The sequence below is a fragment of the Marmota flaviventris genome, chromosome 18 (assembly GCF_047511675.1).
Source record: "Marmota flaviventris isolate mMarFla1 chromosome 18, mMarFla1.hap1, whole genome shotgun sequence".
Classification (NCBI taxonomy): Eukaryota; Metazoa; Chordata; class Mammalia; order Rodentia; family Sciuridae; genus Marmota; species Marmota flaviventris.
Genome location: NC_092515.1, coordinates 21,320,859 through 21,348,706, shown reverse-complemented (window position 1 = coordinate 21,348,706; position 27,848 = coordinate 21,320,859). Strand labels below are relative to the sequence as shown.

Genomic DNA, 27,848 nt, shown 5'->3' with positions numbered 1-27,848 from the left:
AGTGCCATTTCTTCCCTGCTCTCCCTCCCCGCCTCCCCTCAGGCCCAGAGAGGAAAGAGGGATGGGAATGGTTGGTGGTCCTTCCCTCCCCACCTCCCCACCATCCAGCCCCCGAGATGCCCTCTCTCCAGGAGTTGAAAGAATCACCTGTCTCTTCTTGGCACCAACACCCTCCTGAATGCCATAAGAATCTGATGACCTTCACTCTGGTCTCCATGACGACAAGATGGTATATGTTTAATTAGTTCAGGCTTATTTTAGGACCAATTTTCTTTTATTTTAGGGCAATGCGAGCTATGATAACTGTAAGCATGTTTACGAGGCGCGCGAGGCTTAGCTGAAATGTGCCAACAATTCTAGTCAAACAGATGGTGACCCCTGATTCAACTTGCCCTCTCATTCAATTATTCAGCTGTATTTAATTTTCCTCCGAGTGACTCACATGCTATGCTCCCATCTCTCCTCTAGGTGGCACTAAAGACCACCTTTATGGCTGCAATAAAAGGTTGAAAGCCAGGTCTCAGGGAATTTTCTCAGCCTGGCCTTGGCTGGAGAAGAGGATAATGAATTTCTGCATTCGAACAATAGTTTCTGTCTAATATCAAATGATATGAAAGGGTGGAAAAGAATTGGGTCAAATTGTATGTGATTTGGCCATGAGCTCTAAGTAATCTCCATTCTAATAAGGAATTTGAAAGACCTTCCAGGCTTAATATCCTTCCAAATAATTTGTTTGGAGTTCAAGGAGTATTACAGTGTTAGAGCTGATTTTATGATTGTGGAAATGTTCAGTTTTCATTTTGAGAACCTCTCCTATTTAATTTTTAGTGGTTGCCAGCCCACCTAGTCTGAGACTTAAGAGGGCAAGCCGAGTGGCCATCTTTCTGCTCTTTTTCCCCCTGATATCTTCCACTGGCCTTCCACGCTAAGGTCAGCGGTATCTGAAATTCGGATGTCCCCATAAAGGGGAGGAGAATTGCTCACTAAATATCCTTTCAAAGACACGGACTTTCCCATGCGGGGACTGGAGAGTATGTGACCACAGTCCGTGATCACCACAGACTGAATTTTCCAGAACCTGTGGAATCTTAAACCATTCACTGAGCGATCACCTCGTCTACTCGATTCCATTCTATAACTTCTCAAACACAAGGGGACTGTCACTGGAATCCACTCAACTTTCATTTCTTATCAATCAACATAGCTCGGTTAATTAGACCAACACGGAATTCATACCTTTATTCTTCCCTCATTCAAGATAAGAATTCATGCTCATAACACTGCTTTTAAAAAAAAATGCATTGACAAGCTTGCGAGACTTTATATATGTATGTATTTTGTAAGAAGAGCTCACTTTAGAAATTCCTCTTAGAACACTGTTTATCTTCTGAATCTTGTATCTGAGCAAGCCGCAGATAAAAGAACCATGCCACCAACCAGCACCCACAATGATCCACACGTACACAAATGTCTTGTTGCACAGACTGCTTCCAAAGACAATAAATTGAATTTCCACGGATTCCAGGGTAGAGGTTTCAGTAAATCTGTTCACCCTCCCTGAAAATTCTTAGTTCTCATTTCATTTCTGCTTAAGGGCAAAATCGTGGCCATGGAAAGGTTAAAACCACGAGTAAGGACTCTCCTCCTGGAACTTCATTTTCAAAGGCTTGGCTTTGCTGGCTTTCATGCTTCATTTTACCCAGCTACAGCTTGGTTCAGTCGTTCTGCATCAAAGGATCTACATGTGAACTAGGAAATCTTAAGTTCAGGCAAGGGAGAGGGCTGTTGGCTTCACAGGATGACTTCATAGGGGTTGATTGATGCCGCAGAACCGCCTACAGCAGCCAGGACCTGACCCCTGGCTGACCAGCAAATCGGCCCTCGCCGAGCCTCCCAGGGCAGACACACTTGCACCCTATTTATGCACTCAAACCTGGGACACTCAAACTTAGCCTCCTGGGACCACTTATACCTTCAATACAGGTTCCAGGGGGTCAAGTGGGAAGGGGATTACAGTTACTTGGGCCAGACAGATTGATTTTATTTAGTACCTTTGCCCTCTGATAAGCTGACCATATTGGATTCAACACCTCTTTTGGATACCCAGAGATCCCTTATCCTTGGCACCTTTAGGCAACTTTGGCAGGGCAGCAAGGGTTGGGGGAGGCTTCACCAAGTTTTTAGAAAAAAGTAGGCAGGGATGAGTGTTGTTCCATCTAAGACCCTGGGTCTCTGGATTCCCAGCTGTGAGAGTGGTGTACCTGTCTCCCATGCTCCACCCACCTTCCTCAGGGGTGAGGCAAGGTGGAGCAGGGTGGTTTGGAAGAAGACTTTTTGGAATTTTATCACCTGCCCTTGCCTGAGCCCATCTGAGCTGTTGGATTCTCCAGTTGAGCAAGGAGGCCAGAGTGACTGGAGACTCTTAAAACTGGGCAGTGTTTTCATTTGTGTGTTGTGTTGTGGGTGCGCACTTACACACCCATATATACAAGAATTCCCTCTGCTCTGTAGGGAAATCAAACTCCAGGGTGTCTATCTGGCTTGGCTCTCCCTTGCACACTGGGCACAGAGACCCCTGCAAGGTGGAAAGATACAGGCAGCCAGACGGGAGGGGGAGGAGTCGGGGCACCATCCATAGGTAACCCATTCGGTAGTCAAGTTTTGATTTAAAAAAATCAAATGCCATAAAAATCGTGTTTTCTCAGGCCCTCTGGCTCCACTTTGGGATTTGTGCATATTACATAATCTGTCACCATAGTACTATCATATTGTATATTAAAGAAGGCAGCAAAGGGGATCAGGACACCTGCCAGGCCGCAGCTGCCTCCACCTCCATCAAGGATTTGGGTTCTGTTTTCGGCCACCTGCCCTGGGTCCCGCCATTTTGCTGACACCCCAAGTTTCGCTGCCTCCCAGAGAGGATCATTGGTTTCTCTTTGTTGAGAAGACACGGTACAGGAGCTTGAGGCCATCTGTACCTTTACAAAGAAATCTCGGGGTCAGGGTAGGAAATGCCTGGGAATGGGACACCCTGGCCTCTGGCAGGGACTCTTAAAACTGGGCAGTGTTTTCATTTGAGTGTTGTGTTGTGTGTGTGCACTTACACACCCATATATACAAGATGGGACAAAAGGGGGAGAGAAAGTTTCTCCTCCTCCTCTGTGTCATTCATGGTTCCCCAGGGTCACTGATGGGCCTGCAAAACTTCCCTCCTGCTCCACTCTCCAATGTTCTCAGCTTCTGTCTTTAAGCTCCCACCGGCTCATTTCCCCCCTCCCATTACTCATTTGCAGGAGTTCTCTGAAGATCATTCCAGAGAGTGAGCTGTCTCCAGCCAGCTCCTGCTGCAGCAGCGGAGAGCCTCCCCCCACCCCCCCCCCCGCCCGCCCGCCCCAAGCCCCAAGAAGCCCTTTCCCCACTCTCTTTTCCTTTTATTTATTTATTTATTTATTTATTTTGTAAAGGGCCAACTCTTTTTTTTTTTTCCTGAAGGTGGCAGTGAAAGAAAAAAAATGTGTCCCTTTGAAGAGTTAGGAATTTTATTACAAAACAGATGGAGCGCCGGGCATCCCCCGTTGTCCCCGGTGTGCCCAGGAGCGCTGACAATGGGAACCGCAGCCGCACAAAGTGGTGCTCGCCCGGGGGGCCGCGGGCTCGCCTTGGCAGCGTGGCACCGTCGCGCATCGGCCCAGCGCTGAGTGACCGCCAGCTCAGCCGGCCTCCTCGTTCCTTCTCTCCCCCTCTTAGTCCCTTACCAAGATAATTGAGGATCATAATGCTGGGGAAGGAGCGCAGCGGCTCCCGCGGGCTGTCAGGTATCTGCTGTGTCTTCATGTCATCCGTCAGCATTGAGCTCCTCTGTCATCTCTCCTCAGCCTTCAGCGCGGGCCTCTCTCATCGCGTTCATTATCTCGGCTCAGGCCGGCCCTCCCCCCACTCCCCCCATCCAGTAAATGCATCTTTGTGCAACTCTCAGTCCCCGATTATGAATCGATGATCATGTGGTATAAGAGAGATAGATGGCTTTTAGTTCCATCTTGTCTCCCCTAATTGTAAAATATTAGTTACATTACACTGTGTCTTTTGATTAATGGAACTTATTTGGAGTAGCCTATCCAAACCCTCCCCCTTCTAGAGTCCTCCACTGACTTTTGAGAATTGAGTGATTTCACTTAAAGCAGACAAATAGGCCCTTCAGCGAGGAGATAGCAGGGCTGTGATACTGTGGGCAAGACAGGCTCCACCGACAGAGTTGTGTGTTCCAGAGAAAGGCTTCAGCCCCAGCCAGGCAAACACTGGGCTGCTAATTCATGCCTACACCGGGGTGGGGCAGGGGGGAAACTTCTTTGCTTCTTTTATTTCCATCCCCCTTTTGGCAAATCGAGTCCATCTTGCTGACTTGCAAAACAGGATGTGAAACAAAATTTGATTAAAATTAAATAAATCGCAGATTGCCACATTCCCACACTCTCGGCTTGGAGGAGCGAGTCAAATGTGAACTTTGATGGATTTGAGCCCTGCGTCTGCTGGTCTCCCTTCTCCGGTGTAGAGGACATGGCATCAATGGAGCCTTGTGCAACCCACATCCGGCCTGGGGAGAATTTGTCCTTTACTGCAGAATTTTATTTGGCACTATTTACTTAAATATGGTCTGTTGATAATTCCCCGTCACACAAAAGGGAAATCGGTGGTTGAATCCTTTATTATGCACTTGATCTTTGCCAAAAGGGCGAGAAGTGATAAATCCCTTATTATAAATAATCACTGTCTATCTTTCGGTGGAAATTCAAGGGCACATCGCCTTCAACCTACCAGTTCAATTAAAAAGGTACATTTACTGTTGATGTGTATAATGTCTATATCTTGGGGGAAATAGGAAGACTTCACAAACAAATCAAACTATCAAAAAAAAAAAAGGAACATGCATATTAGGATTTTGGGCATCCATTTTGATGGGCACTTTTCAGGACACATGGTGTATGAAATACATGCAAATATTTATATCTATTTTCGTAGGATAGGCTTAGTATTTTATTCTGACCTTTGGATTTAAATTTCAATTTTTTAATTTTTTTGGTTTTTATTTCCATGAATCTTATAGACAGTGACAATTGTGTATTTTCTGCGGACATGCGATTTTGTTGAATGCACTAGAGGCAAAAGATTGATTTTATTATGTGTATAGGAAGCTAGTAGTGTTTTACTTTATTATTATTTTTTAAGAGCATAACAATGTGTTTATGGTTGCCAGCAAAGTGAAGGCAGCAGAACAACCATGTCCAAGTTTAAAATTCATTCCGAGGATTAGACGCCCAGCAAATATGTAGATTAAAGATGGGAGGACAGAGCCCATGTCAGTTCAATCCACCCCAGCTCTCTCCCGCCCTGCGTTACACAGGGAGCCCAGCAAGTGTCTGAAGAATGGATGTTCACGTTTGTTCTGGGTTAATAACTCAGGTGACCAAGTCCTTTCCCTCCTCCCACCCAAGCCCAGAATTTGGAATTTATACATTTCATTTTTATGTGTGTTTTTGAATCCTTGCTTTGCAGAAAAGTGTGTGCTTGAGGACTCTTTGTTCTGTGTATCAAGGGACTTTTTAAAATGTCAGCTGAGTTTGGGCTGCTGTGTCTAATAAACCTCCTTAGGGCTTAAGATGCACTTTCCCAAATTTTCATCAAGAGTATCACTCACTGAGTTATGCACATCCATCATATTTTGAGAGTCTTTTATAGAATATTCTTAATACAGCATGTGAATGCATATTGACAATTGCTGGCACTTTTATATATTCCACGATACACATTTATCTGTTATGGATCCATAATAGCAAATGTGTAGTAAAAAGCTATATCAAAAGGCAGTTATCCTGCATGCATAAAATGCTCTCACTTGGTTGCTTTAATTTTCTTACTACAGCCTCTGAAACCTCCACTTTATACTGATGGACTTCAATATTTCATTTAAGTGTGTACCTGAGAAGAAGCAACACATATCCAAGGCTAGTGGCAGCTCTGCTTTGGAGCAAGATCAGCACATGGGGCTGCACATAGCTGCCCCCTGTTCTCCCCAGAATGAAGAAATATTTTGGTTGAAGTGATGGTGGCCAGAACCTTCAGGGACACTGGCCTCTGATGAATAACAGCAGCTGAAATTTATGATGATAGCTATAGATGAGGTCAGCACTGTCTACTCCATGCTCTGTGCTCCATGCTAAGGACCCCGTTGGGCCTAGCCATGCTGTCTGAGAGAGGCACTAGCACTCACTTCTTTGATAAATGGGGAAACTGAGGCTTTGGGAATCTGAAGGAGCCTGCTCAAGGTCATACATCTAGGTGCAGGAGTTAGAGCTGTCTGCCCTGAACAGCCTGCTCAAGGTGTCCTCTGTGTTGCTGGAACCTGATTGCCCATGATTGAAGTAATTTTGGACTTTATCCTAACACTGGATACTAACTATTCTGTTCTTTTGAAGAATCAATGAGATGATGATCCTTGTACAGTACTTGAGCACAAAACCCCCAAAAAAACGATGTGGAGGGAGGGGCATGTGATAGACAGACACATGCCCCCACCCATAACAGAAACTTTCTCTTTGAAAAAGAGATTCATTTCTTCTTTCCCTTTCCAATTTTTAAAAATCATTTTGGGAGAGAAAGAAGTTTGGAAAATTCACTTATTTGGGTTAAGATTTCTGAGTACCTGGGATTACTTTTGTGATAACATGGTTATCACAAAGGAAATAAAAATTAGGAGATTTCCTCTGAAAGAAAGATAGCTCCCGGCTTGGGAAGGTGCTTGCATGTCCCTTCGTGTTTTCAATGCCCAGCTGAGAGCAGAGCCACTGGGCAGCCCTCAACTTCCTGGGGCAGCTTCCCAGGCCCTGTGTTCTATGAACTCTTGTGTGCAAAGGCTCTCAGCGAATTATAAAGTTTGATGCATATGTAAGAGAAGGCAGTGATAGCAATAGTGAAAAGAAGAAGAACAGAAAATAGCCATCCATGCTTTCTACCTGGGACTGAAACACACAGAGTTCCGTTTCACTGCTAGCTACCAGAAGTGGGAACTTAGTGTGGCTTGTCGTTTGTCATCTTGTGTTTAAAAAAATAAAACAAACATCTGGTTGTTTGAATGCCAGTGAGCTCCTCTTCTTCCTTCCTCCACTGCTACCCCCCGCCCCCCGGCCGCATCCAGTTTTCAGCCAAACTTCCCCATCCTAATTGACTTCAGGTAAGTGGGGGATGGAAAACAATCTTGCATTCAGGATGCTCAAGTGGGCATCCTTGAGATCTCTCCAGTAGTTTCGCCATAGAAATGGCCACCTACAGTGTACATACGTGATTGGGAACAAACACCAGTAAGATTGGGTCACTGTCACATAAGAGGAGAGAAGAGCATTCCTATAAAGCGACCCAAGGCAGACCCAAGTCCTACAGAGGTTAGGGAGCACTGAAGTCTGCTGGACCCTGGGAGGAAGCGCCTAGAAAGGGGCTTCAATCTGAATAATTAAACTTGCAATGAATTTGGTAATGAAACCTCATTTAGTTCACATTCAGGTCTAGTCTCTCTCTCTCTCTCTCTCTCTCTCTCTCTCTCTCTCCTCTCTCCTCTCTCTCTGTAACGACGTGTCTATTTTGAGACTCAGGAAAGAAATGCTTCCATTTGCAAAGTACATGTTTGTTTGGTTGTTTATTAATAATCATGCAAAGTTTTCCATTGGGTTCTTTGACACAAAATTGCTGCCTCCTCTTCAAGCAGGAACTTGGAGGCTCTTGGTGGTTTGGAGAGGAGGCTTTCGGAGTCAGATGCCCCTGGTCTCAAACACTACTGCCCTGCTTTCTGTTTCATCTTGTATCTCAGTTTCCCCATCTGTGAAATGGGAGGATCATAAGAACAGGACCTAACTTCCAGGGTTGTCTGAGGGCTAAATGAGATGCTTTGTCATAGCCTGGCATTTCTTCTGCCATCCCACTCTCGAAACAAAGAGTAAGGAGTGTGTGCTAAAATATGTACCCACTGCAAATAAAAAATGAATTTTTTTTTTCCTTTTCGGTGATGCTCACTCCTTCTTTCTCCACCGTTTTAGTAAATCATCTTGGAAGGAATTTCATAGCTTGAATAAAGACACTGGCTAACTATTATGAGTAGTTTATGGCCCGTGGGTCAGTGAGACTTTTCCTAACAGTCTGAGCTGGGAAAGGTATTAGAACATGCTGGAGGGAGGGCGGGAGGTGGGAGGGAGACTAACTTGGGCAGACTGGATGCCTCCTGAACACCCTCTCGCATATCCTTCCAAGGCAGATGCTGAGCAGGCTGATTAGCAGGATCTTTCTGCATTGGTCGTGGGGTCTGCTCAGGAGCCCACCTCCCCTCTCTCCCAAGCACATAGGCAGGCCAAAGGAGACAGACTTTTCATCTGGGCCAGTTGTCCCAAAAGGTCTGTGTCAGGGGTGAGGGTGGGGGTGAGGGTGGGGACCTGCTAATGGGGTGGGGGAAGTCTGTGCCTGCTCGGATCCCAGGCCAAATGTAATAGGAAGATCCGGATAATAAAAATCTACTTGTCACCGGGACATTCCTCAACTGTTAGCAATCAGTTTGGGGGGTGAGGGTAGGGGGGGAGAAATACCAGGGGACATCAAAGAGGGTCTCACTCCCAGACTCTGCTCTGTTTCAAGGCTCTGTAATTTGGGAAGGTTGTGTGCTAAATAATTTGTGAGCCTCCAAACACGCAGGTTATTGTTTGTGGACAGATGGCACATCGCATTTTATCGCTTTTCCTTCTGTGGGTCCTCATATGCGGGACTGATGTGCATTCTGAACTCTTTGTCTCCTTGCTAAAATCTCTAATCTAAAACAGGCAATCAAGCACAGAGGCAGGGCTTCAGAAGCCATAATCAGAGTTTTAAAAGCAAAGGGGAAAAAAAAAAGGCGGGGGTGGGGTGGGATGGGAGGGGGAAAGCCAGAAATCCAACTGCATTTAGGAGGCAGATGTGTTTGCAGAGAACAGGAGAGGTTACCAGGGTATTAAAAGTGTGTCCTCCGTGAAAGGGATTCTGCAACGCAGAGGGAGGGAAAGAGCCACCCCGCGGTGGCAGGCACCCAGCACCGCCTGACATCACCCCCCCCAGAGTGGCCTCTGTCCGCTTCTGTGTCCAGAGACTGGGGGTCTTTGTCTCTGCAGGCGGTCGTGGTCAGGCCTGGAGGCCCCCTCTTGGAGCTGCGGTGCCCTTACGGTTAAATCATGTTGATATACAGGAAGGAAATGAAATAGACGAACTCGCTCCTCTTTTCTTCCTACGGATTTTTCTTTTTTATTCTGAAGATAGAATTACTGTTTGTAAGCATCTGAAAGTCATTAGAGGCCCTGCAGTCTGTCAGGTGTCGACGCAAGAAACTGCTGAAACCAAACGGGTGCCCGCACCGAGGGCTGGGAATTTGTCATGTGCTGATGAGCAGTTATAATAATATATGAGCAAATCACAAGCATTCTGCAAATTAATCAAATTTTTTTCCCCCTTCTCCCTTGTCTCTGGGAGAGTGGCTTTGCAGGCAGACGTAGGTGAAGCAGTTTTACTCACAGATGGTCGCTTTGGCATCAGATGGAATTTATATAACAGTAATTCTGATTCCCTGCCAAAGTAGCAGTGAACACACCAGGGAGATTGTAGAAGGCAAGTCATGTGGTTTTGCTGAGGTTGTTGTGGGAAGTTTAAGGGGGGAAATCTCAAATTCTCCTCTTTGCCTTTACTGTTGTTGCCTGAAGGGCCAGAAACGGTACGCCATTCTGCCATGGGCGAAATCCGTCACATCTCTTCTTGTGACTTGCGCTGAAAGAGTGCTTCGCAGCTGTTGGAACTGCTGGCGGTGACAGAGCCCCAAGACCCCTGATCCTTGCTCGCTCCTTACAAGATTTAAAGGGGATTGGGTTCAGGAGGTGGCTGCCCTACACGCTCAAAGGAGGGAGCCCTGCCTCCTCCTGCCTGCTGCGTGCGCTTACCCTCCTGCTCCCGGAGGCCCAGCTAAACCTACGAGGGCTTTTCTTTTCAAGTGTTTTATTAAATGAAGAGTCTAACAACCCTCACTTTAATTACACACGGGCTCCGTTTATAATTCCTCTGGATTTATTCAAGTAGTTGAAAACGATGGTGCTGGTGATTAAACCGATCATCTTAGTTTAGCAGCTACAAAACCTGGGAGTGGGTTAGTGTGTAAGTGTGCAATGGGGTGCCGGTGTGTGCCGGCACATGGGTGCTTGTTCTGAGGCCTCTGACACGCCCCCTGCACCCTGGCCCAGCTTCCTTCTCCCTTGGGAAACCGTGTCTGGCACGGGATAAAGGGGTACACAAATTGACCCCTTTGGGGCAGCACATTGAGGGACCTGATCTCACCACAAGGTGCCTTTCCCTCTGCGGAAGGGAAAGTAATACCAAGATGGCGTGGAGACTGCATTATGCAACAAAGTCCTGCTGCTGTGGGCTTTTTTTTTTTTTTTTTCCTAATGTAAAGCCCTGCCCATTTGTTTTGGTTTACGTGACTACAGAGAAATAAGTGGATTAGACGGAAACTTTAGCATGCTTCATTGCAGCTGGGTGCCGACATCTGTCATTCCTCAGCCATATTCCAGATCATGCCAGCCAGAGAAAGCAAAGTCTGACACCTTTGATTTTTTAGAGAGAGCCTTTTATAGGGGGGAAAAAAGAGAAGAAAGGAGTAGCATTTCCTTTGTGACTTCATGAAAGAAAAAAATAAAAACACCTCTCTTCCAGGCTCCCTTTTATTTATTTATTTTTGGGCATGTGGCACTCAGCCACGGCTGAAGGCTGGAAAGTTTCGGCTTCCATCTTCCCTTTCTTCTTTGTAATTTTTCTATTGTTCATGGTACCAATTTGTTGAATGGGGCACGATAAAAAAGTAGTTGTTTTCAATTAATCCATGTGCCTGTCTGTATGGATCTATACCTCGGGTACCGAGGGTTGATGTTGGTTCCTTTTTGGAAAAGAGGGATGTGCGATTCTCTCCCTCACACATAAAACTCACATTAACACCACACAACAGCACTGGATTTTGATGGCCTGTGCCTGCTCCCACAACACTATCTTTGGTGAGATGCTCTCTAACCCATATGCACCTCCACCTCCTAAGAAATGCACTCATGTTTTTATGAAAGATATGGGTAGATAGTGGATTACCCGCAGATAATCTTGGATACCAGCTTTCAGTGCATTGATATTTATTTACCAAAAGGATTGTGTGCCCCCACCCGAGTCTGTGCCAGTGCAACACAGCGCGCACAGCACACCCTTGGCACGAGTGGAGTTCCGATATTGGCCCCCCTCCCATATTTAAATTGTACAATAAAACAGAAAGTACAATTAAAGGCTGATGTGTTCATTTTAAGCGACACAATGGAAAACAGGAAACCATTGAACCAGCGGAGACCACCCACTTGTTTATTTCGCAGGGTGTGTACGGGAATGCAACCCATCTGCTGAATGAGAAAACACACAAAAGCCGCACCCAGCTTCCCTACCCCACCCCTGTGTAAGGTGAGACGTGGGTTTGGGAGACTGGGGAGATTGAGAACTCTGATGCCCTCCAGTTCCCAGCTGGGGATGGCCAGGGGTACAGTGAGCCAAAGGGTAAGAGGATGCCAGGCTCTGAGTTCCAGGAAGCAGGAGGAACTGGGACCTAGCTCCACAGTGACAGCCTCTGGGAAGATCTTGCCAGACCTCTGACTTTTTAAGAGAAACTGGAAATCTACATTTCTATGTGAAATCTTTTTGTTTTTAAACATTGAGGGTGCATTATAATTTAAAAAAATAGTGTTGGGGACAAAAAGAAATGTGTGTTAACTTCCAGCTTGTGACCTCTTAGGAGAATGGGTGCCTGGGTGTTCAGTGTAGTGGTGGGATCCATGGTACTGCCACTTGACCACTGCACGGGACAACCTGTGGGCTGTGGGGACTCAGGTCAGAGTGGGTGGTGCCATGCCAAGTCCCCCCAGGAAGTGGTGGAGTTGGGGGGTACGGTGGCGAGGAAAGGGCAGAGTTCATGGAGCTGTGAGTGGGAAACTGAGCCTTGCTGTAGGAAACAGAGGAAAATGCACAGCCATCCAGGGAGCCAAGGTGCACCTGAATATGACCTTCAGCACTCCTGGAGAATGACAGGCAGAGTATGGCAGCATTAAGGAGACAGGGAACACTTGGATTTTCTTGGAGAAGCACTTAGCAGGGGGGATGGGACATTCTACCTAGGAGCACCAGCAAGGACGGGCAGCATGCAGAGGAGGGTCCTGCTTGATCCTAAGGGGTGGACTGTGCTGAGGAAGGAAGTCTAGTTCAGGGTGAAGGGAAGCAAGGTGTGGATGTGTGCTCCCCACTTGATCTGGAGCTAAGATCCCCCTGTCCAAGGTCAGGGCTGCCTTGTTGGGGCTCACTCTCTCACCTCCCACCGCAGGATGTCTCTCAGGTTCTTGTAAAAGTGAAAATTTGGGCTGGGCAGGGGAAGTCACTCACCAAATCCACATCCTGTGAAGCCCTCTGTGAGCAGTCCTTAAAGGACATAACGAAGTGCCTAATTGTGTGGTGCATTAGGTAAGTGCTTCAAAGAGGAGTCAGGATTTTGGCAAGTCTCACTGGAAGGAGATCTTGGGGCTGGAAGTGGGCAGGTTTGGAGCAGGAGTGGCAAGGTGCATTAGGCAGGAAGGATTTTCCACTTGGAAAGCCATGCAGAGGAGTCAAGATGCTGTGGGAGAAACAAGGAGCCATCGAAGGTTTTAGAGAGGAGGGGTGGACACAAGTACACACGGGATTTGGGGAGTTGGCTTGGAAGGTGCTCTGCATCCTCCTCTTGCACTGCGGCTTTGAGATGGGCTGTTGACCCAGTGAGCCTCATGGTGCCCAGAGGAGGGTTCACACAGGGCAGGGCTGGCTGTCACTGCTGCTAAATTCCCTCCATCCTCATGTCCTGCCTTATTGCACAGGCACTTCAGATAACTGTGCTTATCCCAGTGTCCCTAAGAAGGGAGGATGTGGGTATTTTTTTTTTTTTTTGCCATTTTGAGTACCGCCTTAATAATTTTTACTTAATATTTAAAAATTGATTTATTAAAAACTTTTCAAAAATCCTTTATTTATTTATTTTAGTGATAATAATATCCAAGTCTGATTCACTAGTGTTTTTTCCTAAGGCTATTAAATTAAGAAGAGTTCTGCTTCCTTCCATTTAAGATCTCCCCTCCCATTGCAGTGTTCCAGCCCCCCCCCCCCCACACAAATGTTGGGAGACAGAAGACAGTTTCTGCCGGTGGGAGGGGGGCTGCCAGCCCCTGTGCTCCCAGTGTTCCTCTCACATTGGGGCCACTGTCCTCTCGCTTTGGCCTCTCCAGCATTTCTTTCCGGATTAAATGCGCTCACCCAGAGACAAACTCTGGGTATCATTAGAGTATTATTATATTACACATCTAAAAATCTTCAAAAAAGGAAAGTAAGTTCATCGACCCTTTGAAGGTTATTTAATGATAAACATAAATGCTTTCATACAATCCAGGGGATGATTTAAGATCCTGGATCAATAGTGGCTGTTGAGCGCATGCTGCCGGCCGGCCTGGCAGTCGACTGACCACCCAGGCAGGCCGGTGCCTCCAAGGACCACAGCAGCCTGGGGCAGACAATAAACATGGGAGGCAAAGCCCACAAGGTGTGGCCCCAGCCTGGGAAGGAAGTCGCCAAGGAAGGTGGCCTCCCTGAGCCCAGGCCAAGGAAGGGCAGGAAGCCCCTGGGCTGTGTGTGAGGTGGGGCAGGGCCTGAGCTGGGCCCCACACCCTACCAGCCGCCCACCAGAGATGCTCTCTTCAGACCCCTCCTGGAATCTGTCTTCCTCCAGGCATGTATATGCACTCAACTTGAACCTGAAGCTACAGGGAGACTGTAAACCACAGTAGGCTAAGCTCTGGCTGCAGACCCAAAGCTGAGCTCTGCCATTCTTTGGCTTTGGGGCCCTGGACAAACGTGCGGCCTCTCAGAACCTCGATTTCCCTATTTGGCAAGTGGAGATTCTAACACTTGACTTCAGCACTGTCAGAGGAATCAAAATGTGCATAGATCATGGCTCTTGTGTCATAGGCACTTAATAATGAGAATATCTTGATACCCATCAAGCATCATCTATTAAATGATTATGTCACCCTTTCACCGGGCCACGCATTGACCAAGCATTAACACCTGTTCTCGTTTAATCCTCACAAAAAACAGCTCTATGCCCAAGCTATTAAGATGACGACCATTTTACAGATAAGAAAACTGAGACTCAGAAAAATTAAAGAGCATACACAGTCCAGAAGAGACAGGTGAGGTCTGAGTGTGGCTGTGTGAGCTGAGACTCACCCAGTCCCAACCACCATGCTTGAGTAATAAATGATGCTGTGCCTCAGTTGGGCCCCGAGGTAGTGGGCCCAGCAGGGAGTCCATGGGCTTCTTCCTTCTGCTGAATTTTAAGTGTCACCTGGGAAAGTTAAGAGCCGCCAACTTGTGTCTGTGACATTGGGATCATTCTCAGCTCTGGCCATCTCCCTGTGTGGGGTGTTGGGATCTCCCTATTCACTGCAAATCAACCAGATTCACTTTTTAAGAAACTTTAAAAAGTAATTTTTAAAAAACATTTTAGCATGGATTTGGGTTTACCAAAGAGCTGCATAGGTAGTACAGAGAATTCCCATATGTCTCCCAGCCAGTTTCCCCTATTATTAACATCTTACATTAGTACAGTACATTTGTCACAATTAATGAACCAATATTGATACATTGCTATTAAGTAGAGTACATATTTTATTCATATTTCCTTACTTTTTACCTAATGTCCTTTTCCTACTCGAGGATCCCATCCAGGAGACCATATTGTATCAGTTGTCAGGTCTCTCTTTGGGCTCCTCTTGGCTGTGACAGTTTCTCAGATTTTTCCTGCTGTTGATGACCTTGACAGATCGGAAGAGTGTTTTGCAGAATGACCCGCTATTGCAATTTCTCAGGATTGGACTGAAGTTACGGGTTTAGGGAAGAAAGATGATAGAGGTGATGTGCTCTTCTCAGATCAGATCAAGGGTGCCCACCATCAACATGACCCTGGTCCCCTGGCTGAGGTGTCCTGGGTCAGGTTTCTCCACTGTCAAGTTCCTCTGTGCTCCCTTTTCCCACTACGCACTTTGGAAGGAAGTCACCATGTGTAGCTCATGCTTCAGAAGGGAGAACACATGCTCCACCTCCTCCGGGGGTAGTAGCTCCATGGATTACACAGAATGCACAGGGCATTTGATTCTGCTCTCCTGTGTATGGACTGATTCAATCATTGATATCCGTATGATGTGTGGATTTTTTTTGGGGGGAGGGGTGGTTATAATTTAACACATTATCTGCTTTCTCACTCAAATTGTTTCAGCTTTGAGCTTTGGGGGATCTTTAGCTGTTTCCTTGATATTTTGAAATACCTATCAATGTGTGCCTTTATAAAAAAATGATATATATATATATATATGACATATATATGATATATATGAGATAAGAAAATAAGAAATTATATGCATATATGTACAATTTCTTATTTTCCAGGACAAGATATTCCAGAATTATTTTGTACATTACCTGCTAAGCCCTAGAATCAGCCATTTCTCTGAAGAGTCTTGGTTCCATTTATTTATTTATTTATTTATTCATTCATTCATTCATTTATTTATTTATTTTTGTGGTGCTAGGGATTTAACTCAGGGCTTTGCTCCTATTAGGCAAGCACTCTACCACTGAGCTATATATAGCTTTTTTTTTTAATATATATATGTTTTATTTGAAGTAAGGTGTTGCTAAGTTGCTCCATCTGGCCTTGAACCTTTGATTCTCCTGACTCAGCCTCCTGAGTAACTGAGATTATAGATGTGTGCCACTGTGTCTGAACTTTTTTTTTTTTTTTTTTTTGAGAGTGGTACTAGAAATCAATGTCCTAAATACTAGGCCCTCTTGGTTGATAAACAAGGAAAAATATGCATGTATATTAATTCCTCTCTACAAACATATCTATATTCCATATATTAAGCCAAACATGAGTTAACAGTGATGTCTCTAATCTATTACCACAGGGATCAAAATTCACTTTTAAAATAAGTACATTTTTTGAGTAGCCTTTTAAATTAAAACCCGAATCACAGGAAATTTAAAACCTAAAATTATTTGTACTAAGGATATTCCAGAGTGTTTTAGCATCTTTGATTAGATGGATGAATATTTTTTTAAAAACTGAAAACATAAATTATGTACCTGATTGGAACCATTCATGCCTATTTGGAATTAAGGAAATTAAAAAAGAGGTCTAATATATGCGATTGAGAAAACGGCTCTTTATGTAGGCCTGGTTGGTACTTGTTCATGTACATTTTTACTGATCTCATTGCCCCTGATGGCCTCTTGAACCTGGGAAAAGATGACTGAGGGTCCTGGGCCTCTCAATTTGTAGCTTCAGGTTTAAAGCAGGGAACGTACAAGAAGCAGCAGCAGGTGAGGTCTGGGAGGAATTCTAGTCCCAGATGGACACCAGACCACCACGGGGCCCATGAACTTGCTGTCACCACCATATCTATGGATTCCTCCCAAGCGGGCAGGTCTACCTATGGGGACCGAATTTCTAACATACCCAATTGGCCCCAGAGGTGAGCCAATTCTCACCTACCGGCATGCATTTTGCAGATGTCCTTGGTTTTTAGGAATCCAGTGGGCTGGTTTGGGTACAGGGGGGAGACCTGGTATTATTAGGAGCTTCCTTGGTACCATATGGAGGCAGCTCCTCCCAAGCTCTGTGTGTGGAAGCTGCCTCTGAAGGTTACTGCCCTCCACCTTTTTACCTGGTCCAATCTAGAAGACAAGGCCACACAATATGGAAGCAGTCTGGAGTGGCTTAGAATACAATTGGCTCTCTAGATCTGCACATCAGGGATCAGTGGGTTCTGCATCTGTGGATTCAACCAACTGTGGACCAAAAATATTTGGGAAAAAAAATTCCAGAGTGTTCCAAAAAAGCAAAACTTGATTTTTGCCACATGCTGAGCACCATGAATGAAGTGGTGCCAGAACACGCCTTCCTGCAGCCTCCTGACATTTCACAAACCCTCCGTCTCTCCAACCCTTCTTGTTTTCACATTGCCCACCTCACATCTGGCCTGTGGGTCCTGTAGTTAGGCCTGTGATGGTCCTATGATGGTTGGGTCTGTACTGAGTGATTATGGACTTTTTTCTCTTGCTATTGTTCCCTAAACAGTACAGCATAGCAACTATTTTTCGAGTACTTAAAGTTATATTAGGTATTTAAAGTAATCTAGACATGATTTAAAGTATGTGGGAGAATGTAAGGTATATACAAATATAACTGTCATTTTATATAAGGGACTTGAGCATCCACAGATTTTAGTATCCATGGTGGGAGGTGTCTTGGAGTGAATCTCTTCCAGATACCCAGAGTCAACTCTACTCCTTGATTCCATAATTCCAATGAAGATTTCTCAAGTCCCAGAATTTGATGGGCTTCTGGAGACCACTGGGGTATCCAGTGCCCATAAGGGGAGTGGCATGTGATGACTATATGGCATCTCTCTATCTCTCCCTCCCTCTCTCTCTCTCTCTCTCTCTCTGCCTCTCCCACACACATATGCATACACACATGCACAGTGCACATCTTCACGTGTGTTCATGGACTACCTCTTGGAGCACCTTTAGTTCCTAATTGAACATCCCACAGTCTGCAGAGAATCCTCTGGAAGGAGGTTGCAGGCAGGACAGGAGGGAGCGGCCAGACAAGAATGTGCTTAGAAACTACCCGATCAGAAACCAGTTCACTGTACATCCCTGACTCTGGTGGGTCATTCACTTCCCTGGCCAGCTTTTCCTAAGTGTGACACGGGAGGCCCTCTCTGCCAGGCTGCCTCCCTGATGGCACTTGTCAGGAACCTTCAAGGCCACTCCTGCTACTGTGCTTTGAGGAGAGGGCATCGGCACATTCTCACCCAGCAGGACGGATCACCATGGGCTGGTCACCGACCCTCTCCCCACTCTCTTATCCGTCACCCACACCTGAGGAGGATCCATTAGTTTGGAAAGTCTGGAGGCCCCAGAGATGCAGCCCCATCTCTCCCATGCAACCAGCTGCCCACAGTGTTGCGCTATAATGAATGGATGGTCCCCCCAAGGGCAAGAATTTTCCTCTCCCCCTTAGGTGCAGGGAAAGAACAGACATTTCCATCGTACCAAGTAAGAAAAATATCTCGTTTCCCCACTTTTGTTATAAACAATGTACGACTTGCTTTCTCCTTACCCCTCTTGACCCTCCACACTGTATACATATTTATATATTATTCATAGTGGATTAAAAATGAATGTGCTCTTTACCACGGCTCTACGGCGCAGTGACAATACAAATTAACGTATGATGTACTTACTTTTTGCATGGCAGTGATGGGAAATGTTGATGGCCTCAAAGTGAGAGGTAGAGAGAGAAGAGCGAGGGCGGGCGGGCGGCCGGGGGGGGGGGGATCCATCTGGCACCTTTGAGGGCTCGGGGCCCCAGCTACAGGCAGACGAGGACCGTCACTTCTTTTCTCCCATGGGATGGGGTCCCACCTTCCCAGGGGGCCTGTGAGCCTGGAGCCTGTCCACCTCTCCTCGACCACACTGACCTTTTCCTAGAAACCTGAGCGGATCCCTGGCTTCCTGTCCCTGCGCCCTGGCTCAGGCAGGTCCCTCTGTCTGCAGGAGCACTGAGCTCTCTCCCTTTCCCTTCTCCTGTTGGCTTCTCCTTCATGTTTCTTGACCCGAGAAGTAGGTGATGGACATCTGTTATGCGCCAAGCGCTGTGCTGAGCGGTAACAGCAATAATCAAAGCAAGCAAACAACCCAAGTAAAAGCCCAGCCCCTGACCCTGTAGAACTGACAATCCATTGGGGGATGAAAACAGCCATGATGGATTTATTTGTTCATCTACTGATAGCATATTGATTGCTCTACTGATACTCGGGATAGCTTCTCTACTGAGTTTGCTATAATGAGTCTCACGGCCACCTTGGCAGGTTTAGAATCATTAAGGAAGGGCTTCCAGAGGTAGAGGCAGAGCCGTGGAGGACTAAAGGATGAGATCACGGGGCATGGAGAATTACAGATTGAAGAAATGAGGAAGGATTATGCAAAGGTCCTGAGGCAGGAAAGAGCATGAAGCATTTGGAGACCCACAAAAGGTGGGGGTTTTGAGGGAGAGGAGAATAGAAGGATGTCCAGGGACCCCTATTCCTCCTGGCTGAACTCTTAGAACCCCTAACTACCTCTATCACATCACAATCAGCATTTTTTCCAAGTGTTGTCTTGGATCTAGCCCCTCACAATCCTCACCCTGTCCTCTGGGGCTTCCTTCCAGCAAGAGGTGTGACCTCCAGCAGATCCCAACCCAAGTTTGCTGCACTTCATCCCAGTGAAATGCAACTGTTAATGACCGGTTCCTTTAGACTTTGAACCTCTCACAGTTTACCGGAGACCCCAGTGTGAGGCAGTGGCTCAAGGAGAGGCAATCTCTGAAGCTTGGACCAAGGCAACTGGGGCCAGCTGGCACCAGAGAGTGGCCCACCAAGGGCTTGTGGGGTCCGTCCCTTAGATGAAAGACAAAGCCTCTCCTCCCCTAATCGAGCTTAGGTAACAACCTAATGACAACAAGGAAACAGTGACCGTGACAGAGACACTCTGTCCACACTCTGGGTAAGTTAGTCCTTCACCTTGGGGCTCCCATGCCGTTCCTGGGAGGTGGTACTAGTCCTCCTCATTTTCAGGGGGTGCAAACCGGAGCCTTGAGAGAGCTAGCTCAAAGCCAGGCAGAGGGGAGGGAGACTGAAATTTAGCCGTAAGCGTCCTACCCACCTCATGAAGGAAGGACAGTCGGGACGTGACCGTCTGAACCCCAAGTTCCTCACCAGATCTGACCCTGGCCACTGCCAAGGAGGACACCCGAAAGAAGGCTAAGGTGACAGAGCCCAAGGCTTTGCATTTAGCCAAAGCTGGAGTGTGGTGCTTCTCAGTGGGGTCAAATTTGGGAGAGGCCATGGTCTTAATGCTACTCTCCAATGGGAAACTGACCAGAGAGGTCCCTATTTCCTTCAATTCAACCGCCATGAAGGACTGTCGGATTCACCTTGTTCTTTTTTTTTTCTTTAAACAGGGATTGAACCCAGGGGTGCTTAACCACTAAGCCACATCCACAGCCCTTTTTAAAATATTTTATTTAGACCAAGGGTCTCACTAAGTTGCTTAGGGTCTTGCTGAGTTGCTGAGGCTGGCTCTGAACGTGCGATCCTCCTGCCTCAGCCTCCAGAGCTGGGATTACAGGTATCACCTTGTTCTTGAAGTTTCTTCTGCTTCTTAGAAACAGACAACACTACTAACTCTTTGTTGTCACCTTTAAACCTGGGGAATCACCAATTGGATTTCTAGTCTGACAAGATGGCCCAGGCAACATGGCGGGTATCCCATTATAATGGGGTGGGGGAGACTGGCTTCTTCTCTGGCCACAGGATGACCTATACCCATCTAGAGATCTGATTTCCTCTGGATCCACGGCCACTTTGGTGGAAGGTCAGTAAATTCCCAGTTGAACTGCATGGGTCTCTCCAGCTGCCTGTGGCTTCAGGTGGCCCTACTTCCCCACTCACAGCCACTGGGAACATAATACCAAGGAGCCCATGAAGCCCTCGTTCCTGGGGCTTGTTCTCAATCCCTTGCTTATATTCTCTGACCCAAAGCCAGCAGACCTCAGTATCATTGTGTTTGCGCCAATATCAGGGGCTTTACATGCACAGATGGGAACAGAAAAGTTTGAAACTTTTCATCCCGATTTAGCTGGACTCAGAAATGTGTCAAGTGTCCAGAAGTGCTTTGCATAATAACAGCTTTCTGTTTGAGAATCAAGGTTCCCATCACCAAAGGATCAGCCTTTTGCTGAAATTTGATTCTTGGGAGATCAGAATGCTTTCCTCTGGATATATCATGACTTCTCCAATCCCCTTCCCACAGAGGGAACCCCAAGTTTCTTCCCAGCACTTGCTTTTAATTGAGTCTCATGGAGAATTTCCATCGACATCTCAGGGGGATGTGTGTGAGTGTTTAAATAATATATTAATCTATATAACAAAATGCATTATAATTATACACTAAGCAACACGTGTGTATTATGCATATGTAAATGTTAAAAATAACAGAAATGTATTATAATCAGCATAGATGATGTATTTATGTGTGTGTGTGTGTGTTTTATCCCATGAAAACACATTGTAATCATAATCCTTGTAAGGATTTTGGAGAATTAAAGGATCTGAGCATTTTATATTCATTGGAAATTTGTTCTAAAATTAAATCTTCCAGGTTTGCTGCATCTTAACTTTCTTTTCTGTCCAAAGAAGTGGACATTACCCCTTGACAACATTGCCATAAAGCCTCTGTATGAAGATAAACATGCAGAAACAAAAGTGAAGAATTGTAGAATGTAGGTCTTCGGGGTGTTGGGGAGCTACTATTATTATCTAAAATGTTTCTACTTATAAGGCATATTATAAGATCAGGATTTCTTATGATTCCCGTATCGCATGGACGTCCTTCTACAAACGTAGGCACGCCTAGCTTTAGATGCATTTACAAATAGATTTCCATCGCACCAAAGTTAAAAAGAAAACCAATTCAATCATGGTTTGACAGCTGAAGTATCCAAATCTGCCAGAATTATCGTACATCATCTTTGACTCTACCAAGAAATGGAGTTTCAAAATGTAACCATAGGATCAAATCATGATGAATATTTTAAAATTGATTGGTGGAGAAAAATGTACTAAGTGCTTTTATACCAACTTGGCCAATTCAAAAAGGCTCTCATTGCAAATAAAGGTGATATCTGAAGTCCTTCGTTTAGTGTGCCAAGAGACAAGTTGCTTGGCTCCTGGGGAGATAATGTTTGCAGAGAGGGCAGCTTTTCCAAAGGTTGCAGAGTGCGATTCCTAAATGAAGTTATTATTCAGCAATGATGATAGAAAATATAATAAACAGCTTTGGCTGATGAACAGAAACAGTTGAAGAATGGAAGAGCCAATCTGATCTTAGTGAACTGAGCTAAGACTCCAACCATCCATGCCTTGGTCATTTGGCTTCATAGCTCTGCTACTCTCTTTGCTTCAGGGTGCCAAAAGTTTATTTTTAATTTTCATTTACTTATCAATTGGAGTTCTTAACTCCAAAGACACGTCATCATGGTGATGTTTTCTAAGACCAAATTATTACCATAAAGTTAAATCAAATGGTGGACAGTGTTCTCTCCTAAAACGTGAGTTGCCACAGTCAGTTGCCCTTGGTGGGAACATTAAAGTACCATCCATTTGTGAAAGGATTTGGACAAAACCTTAAACAAGTGTTTCTTGGGTTTCCTGGCATTTCAGCGTTTCCTGATTTTTTTTTTTTAATGATCTTCTATGCCTTAGGTCTCCAGCTATAATTTTGAGCTCTACTTCCTCCTGCTAATTTTTCTTTCAGAAAAACTCAAGTCCTTTCTCAGTAAGAGCTGGACACAGCTTAATGTGCACAGAGATGGCAACTTCATGTATTGATGGTAGAATTCTAGAGGTTCAATATTCTCTCAGAACTGTTTGGATAGGAAGACCTCTTGAAACTCACTGGAATCCAAGTTAGCCCTGACTTAGTCCACTCTTCTGGTAGTGAGAATAAGCATGGTTTTCTCTATGCCAGTGCTTCCAACTGGCACTCATTTTAGTCTTTCATCCATTGCTGTAACAAAATCCCTGAGACTGAGTACGTTGTAGAGAAAAAAAGTTTATTTAGTTAATAGTTCTGGAGATTTAAGGGCACAGGATTAGCTTCTGTTTGACTCTGTTGTGACTTCTGGCCATATCACAACATGGAAGACAGCATTATGGCATGAGCATGTTCAAGAGGGAGAGAGTCATATGGAAAAATAAGAGCGAAGAGATATTTAGAGGTCAGACTTTCTCCTTTTATAATAACTTGCTCTAACATGAATTAATCAGGCTCCCTTGAGAGCAGCATGAATCTCTTCTGAGGACAGTGACCCCAGTGACCTAGCCAGTGTCCCCTGGTCCCCACCTCTTAGAGGTTCAACCACCTCTTGACGTCACCACACTGGGAACTAAGCCTCCAATGCATGAAACTTTGGGGAACACAATTAGATCCGGTCAGAACCACAGCAGCATCCTAATTCTGCCCTGGGTCTCTGCCCCAATTCCAAGATGGTGAAGAACAAGGACCATCTCTATTCCTTGTACAATCCCAGATCTGCATTAGAAATATTAGTTTCAGTTTTCTTCCCCACCCAACCCAGGGCCTTCTCTGCATCTGAGGGAGAGGTGACCAAACCCCACGGGCAGAGCTGGGTAAGGGGAAAGGCAGGAGAGGAATCCTGCTGGGGAATCTTTCTCTTTCTTGGTAATCATGGCCCAAGTCCTGGCCGCTAATGCTCTGCATTCCTCTTGCCCTGGTAGGGTGTCAGGAACAAACCAAAGGCAAGTGCATTTTTCTTGTGCTTCATTTTGTTCTTATCTCCAACATCCAAGATGTTTTCACGTTGGCTTTTGCAAGTGGGAAAGTTGATCAACTTGAGCCTTGTGTTGGGCACAACGGTGGAAACAAAAGAAGCAAAAATTCTGCCCCCAAACTTACAATTGCTTTGAACAAAGACAAGGTGAAGCAGAAAGATAATCATAGTTCAGCTTCCTCAGTGCTGGGTGCTGGGGCATGACTCCTGCCTCAGGAATGCGTGGCCTCTGGGGGATCACTATATATATATATATATACACACACACACACAGGAGTCCACAAAGCAGGCACCTCGTTGAGCAGAGTCTCAGAAGAGGACTGGGGCTTAGACCTGCAGATAATGGAAATGACCTTTCAGGGAGAGTGACTCCAGCAAGGTCATAAATGAAGCCTATTGGCAGAGGCCACCTGTGAGATAAGGGGAATGCTCTAGAGGAGACTGGAAAGATGTTCGGGCTGAACCAGGCCTACCCTGATTACTCCTTCGGGGTAGGATTTGCCATCAAGGATTTGGGGCAAAGAAATCAGAGACTGAGCTTCTCCTCCAAGGGCTCACTCTGGTGGCCCCGGGGAGGGAGGATGGACTAGAGGGTGGGAAATCAGAAGCATGAAGACCTTTCCGTAGACTGCCATGGTCACAGTCCAGGCAAGAGTCGGTGCCCAGCGTACCCAGCCTGAAGGGGGGATTGAAAAGAGAAGGACTCAACAAGTAGAACAGATTGGTCCTAGAGACGAGTTCGTGATGGGGCAAGAGAGAGAATGTGAAGCAAGAATGTAGCCTTGGGTCCAATTTGGTGGGAAGTTGAGCTCCAACAACCAACATTTGGTGGCTTCTACATTCTCAGGGACAAGACTGTTTTGTTAATTAGATACACAGGATTCATGTTATGACTGTTCTAGAAAAGGTGCTGACTATGCTGTTTGGATATTTTCTGGGGTAAATGGTTTGGCCCATATATTTGCTTGTTTATTTTTCTGAGCAAATGAAGCCCAGCTGTGGATTTTGACCTCTCAGGGTGCTGAGTGGGACAGCGTTCATGAACCCCCAGGAGTGGGACATCAACTTCCCAGCATCAGAGGAAATGCGATCAGTCCATTGTAAGTTTCCCAACCAGGTACTTGACCAACAGTTCTTCAAGGCAACAGAATGAGCTGGGCGTGGTGACACATGTCTGTAATTCCAGCGACTTGAGAGGCTGAGACAGGAGGATCGCAAGTTGGAGGCCAGCCTCAGCAGCTTAGTGAGACTATCTTAAAATAAAAAAATAAAATAAAATAAGGTTGAGAATCTGTCTCAGTGGTACAGCGCACCTCGGTTAGATCCCTGATACAAAAAAAAAAAAAAAGGCAGATGTGAGTCTCCTGTGCTCCTGTATAAGGTAGAAAGGCAGAGATCAAACAGGGAGGATTAGGTGGATTGCCATAAAAGTCCTTCTGTTCTAAATTAGAACCTTTCTAGAAGAGTTCCATTTCAGGGGTCACTCTTCAAATCTAACTTCTTTAAAACTCACACTGGGCCTTGACTATCTGATCACCCCTGATCAGCCTGGTTACTCCCCTGATACCTTCTGCTGTCTCCCCTGAAAATTCTCAGCTTCTACAAATCCCCCCAGCTCAGCTCTTCCACCCCTGCCTCAGAGCAAGCTCCATTAGCATCCCTCTCACACTTCACCCTCCAAACACACTCCCTCGTCATGCTTGCTTTGCTCGTCAATAAAGAGTTCATGGGAGGATAAGAAAGTGAACTGGTTTTGCATTGAGACCTGAGTCAGTCTCCCAGATGGAGGGATTTATGGTTTTTGTGTTAGAGCAAGAGTCGGCAAAGTATAGTTTGTGGGTCGGATCTGCCTCTGGTTTGTTTTAGTACAGCTGGTGAGAGCTTGGTGAGAATGGTTTTTACATTAAAAAAAAAAAATTGGAAAAAATCCCAAATGAGAATATCCTATCACACCCGAAAATTAGGTGAAATTCGAATTTCAATGTTCATAACTAAAGTTTTAACGTTTCATCCATAGAAAAGGTGGGGTAATTTATTTCCTGTTCTGAAAGTATTTACAGAATATCTTTAATTTCACCTCTTTCTTGGCCTAAACTTTTTTTTTTTAATCTAACTCTTTATAGAAAAAAAAAATGCAGGTATTAGGTGCTTTCTCTTCTTCCCCTAAAATGTCTGGGTTAAAAACTCTGGTTATAATGAAGAGTTATTTTAAATCCTAGTTTATGTATCTAATGTACTGGTTGCTTTCCTATCATTTCCTATTTGATTTTCAAAAAGCCTTATTAAGAATAACATGACGTGTTGGTGATAATGGTCCTTTGAGCATTGGGGCAGGGAGGTGTGAGCACAGCACTCTGACCGGCCACTTTTTTTCCCCCCCTTAGGTCACAGGCCTTTCCAGTGCCGCTACTGTCCCTACAGTGCCTCTCAGAAGGGGAACTTGAAGACCCACGTCCTCTGCGTCCATCGCATGCCTTTTGACAACAGCCAGTATCCCGATCGCAGGTTCAAGCGCTCCAGAGTTGACTCGGAGGCTTCAGGGAACTTTGAGGAGCCCACAGGTCTCAAGGCGGGGAGCTCAGCGGAGCTAACAGAGGAGGTCTGCAAGGGCCAAGAGGAGACCAACTGAGCAGGCCTGCTGTACACTGCAATATTATTTTACCCAGTTTTAAGATGATGCATCTCATAAAAGAGTTTGCTAACTGAATTCCAAGGGGGGAAAAAAATCATGTACAACCCCCCCGCCCCACTAGTGTATAGAACATTTAAAAAAAATTTAAAAGATATCTATATATATATTAAAACAAAAAAAAATCCCCCAGCCCTTGAACATGGCTGCTAAACTGTTACCCGGCAACAAGTACTTCCAAACAATGCAGGTAGGAGAAAAGTGATTTAAAAAAAAAAAAAAATGCTTGGTGTCCTTCGAGAAAGCTGGGGTCCCTTCCAACTCCTCTTTGTCCAAAAATAATGCTCTTATCCGAAAAGCGATACCATCTAAATGATTTAACGTTGCCTTGAAGACGGAGGGGCTGTGTTTTCGTTGTTGAAAACACCTCTATAATCTGACACCAGCTGCTGCCATTTGCCTAGCACCCTAATGAGATGTGTTGGGAGGCAGCTGCGGTGCCAGTCAGGCTGGAGCGGTCACTGCAGAGAAAAATCAATTCACGTGGTGTCGTTCTGCACTCTGGGAGAAACCTTAGACGGCCCGCAGCCAGCGCCAGGGCTGACCAGCACTGCAGAGGATTGCCATCTTAAATGTGCATTTTTTAAAAAAATACACAGCCAAATGAATCAATGGTCAGGAAGTGTCTGCAGACAATTGTCCATTGCAGGCTTGATGAGTAATTCCTTTTTTTAGATCAAATTGCAGTATTGAGAGACATTTTTTTTTCTTGTTGATTTCTTTTTTTTTAAAATTTTGGATGAAGGTTGATATTAAAAAAAATATTTTTAAGGGTATATTATACCAAATGCTGTTAGGAAAATCAGCCAACCCTATCCATAAAAAGTGTCGGTGAGAAATGGCAATTATGTCATAACGGAAAGATTGTCTCTGATTATGATTTTTAAAATTTTACTTGAACTTCGAAGGCTGTTCTGGTCCCCCGTTATCAGATTTTTTCCCCCGTATGTTAGTTTTTATAAGTGTCGCAGACATGAAGCACGATTTTCTTCTCCAGCAAGCACTTATGAAATAGCTTGTATTAAAATATGAATCTAAACATCCTGCTCTCTATCTCTGATGAAGAAAACTGTTTGAGTTAAAATGTCTGTTTTTGTAAAACAAATGTGTTCTATATTTTTGTAGATTTTAGATTTTTCTACTGATTGGATACTTCAAAATTTTATCAAGTTCTACACCACACAGAGGGAGATTTTGAGGGTCAACAATAAAACACTCAATTTTTTTTTTTTAAAGACAGATTTAAGAAAACTAGTCCAAGGTTTATTCTTGAATCCACACGAACGGTCTAAAAGTTCTGCCTTTACCATATACTTCTTTGAGTGACATGAAATTGGTGCTGTTGCTTGTGATGGTAGAGAAGTATTGAAGTATTAACTTCTTCTAAAACAGAATCATTCAGACTTAAAAAAAAATAGTCAATATTTCCTTGCAGGCTGGGAGCACACAATAAAACCCCAGGGCCTTAAAAACTTTAGCTCTGCCTACAGCAGTTTACAAAAATACTAAACTGCAATCAATGTAAATATAATTCTTAGAGCTATC

The 27,848-nt window shown here is 45.2% G+C and overlaps 1 protein-coding gene across 1 annotated transcript in view; it reads left to right on the top strand.

Moving 5' to 3' along the window:
* Positions 1-26,243, top strand: part of Znf536 (zinc finger protein 536) — a 427,081-nt gene extending 400,838 nt beyond the window's left edge. The window contains exon 7 of the mRNA XM_071604575.1: positions 25,999-26,243. Within this exon, the coding sequence (XP_071460676.1) occupies positions 25,999-26,243 (245 nt within the window). The remainder of the gene's footprint in view (positions 1-25,998) is intronic.
* The last annotated feature ends 1,605 nt before the right edge of the window (positions 26,244-27,848 follow it).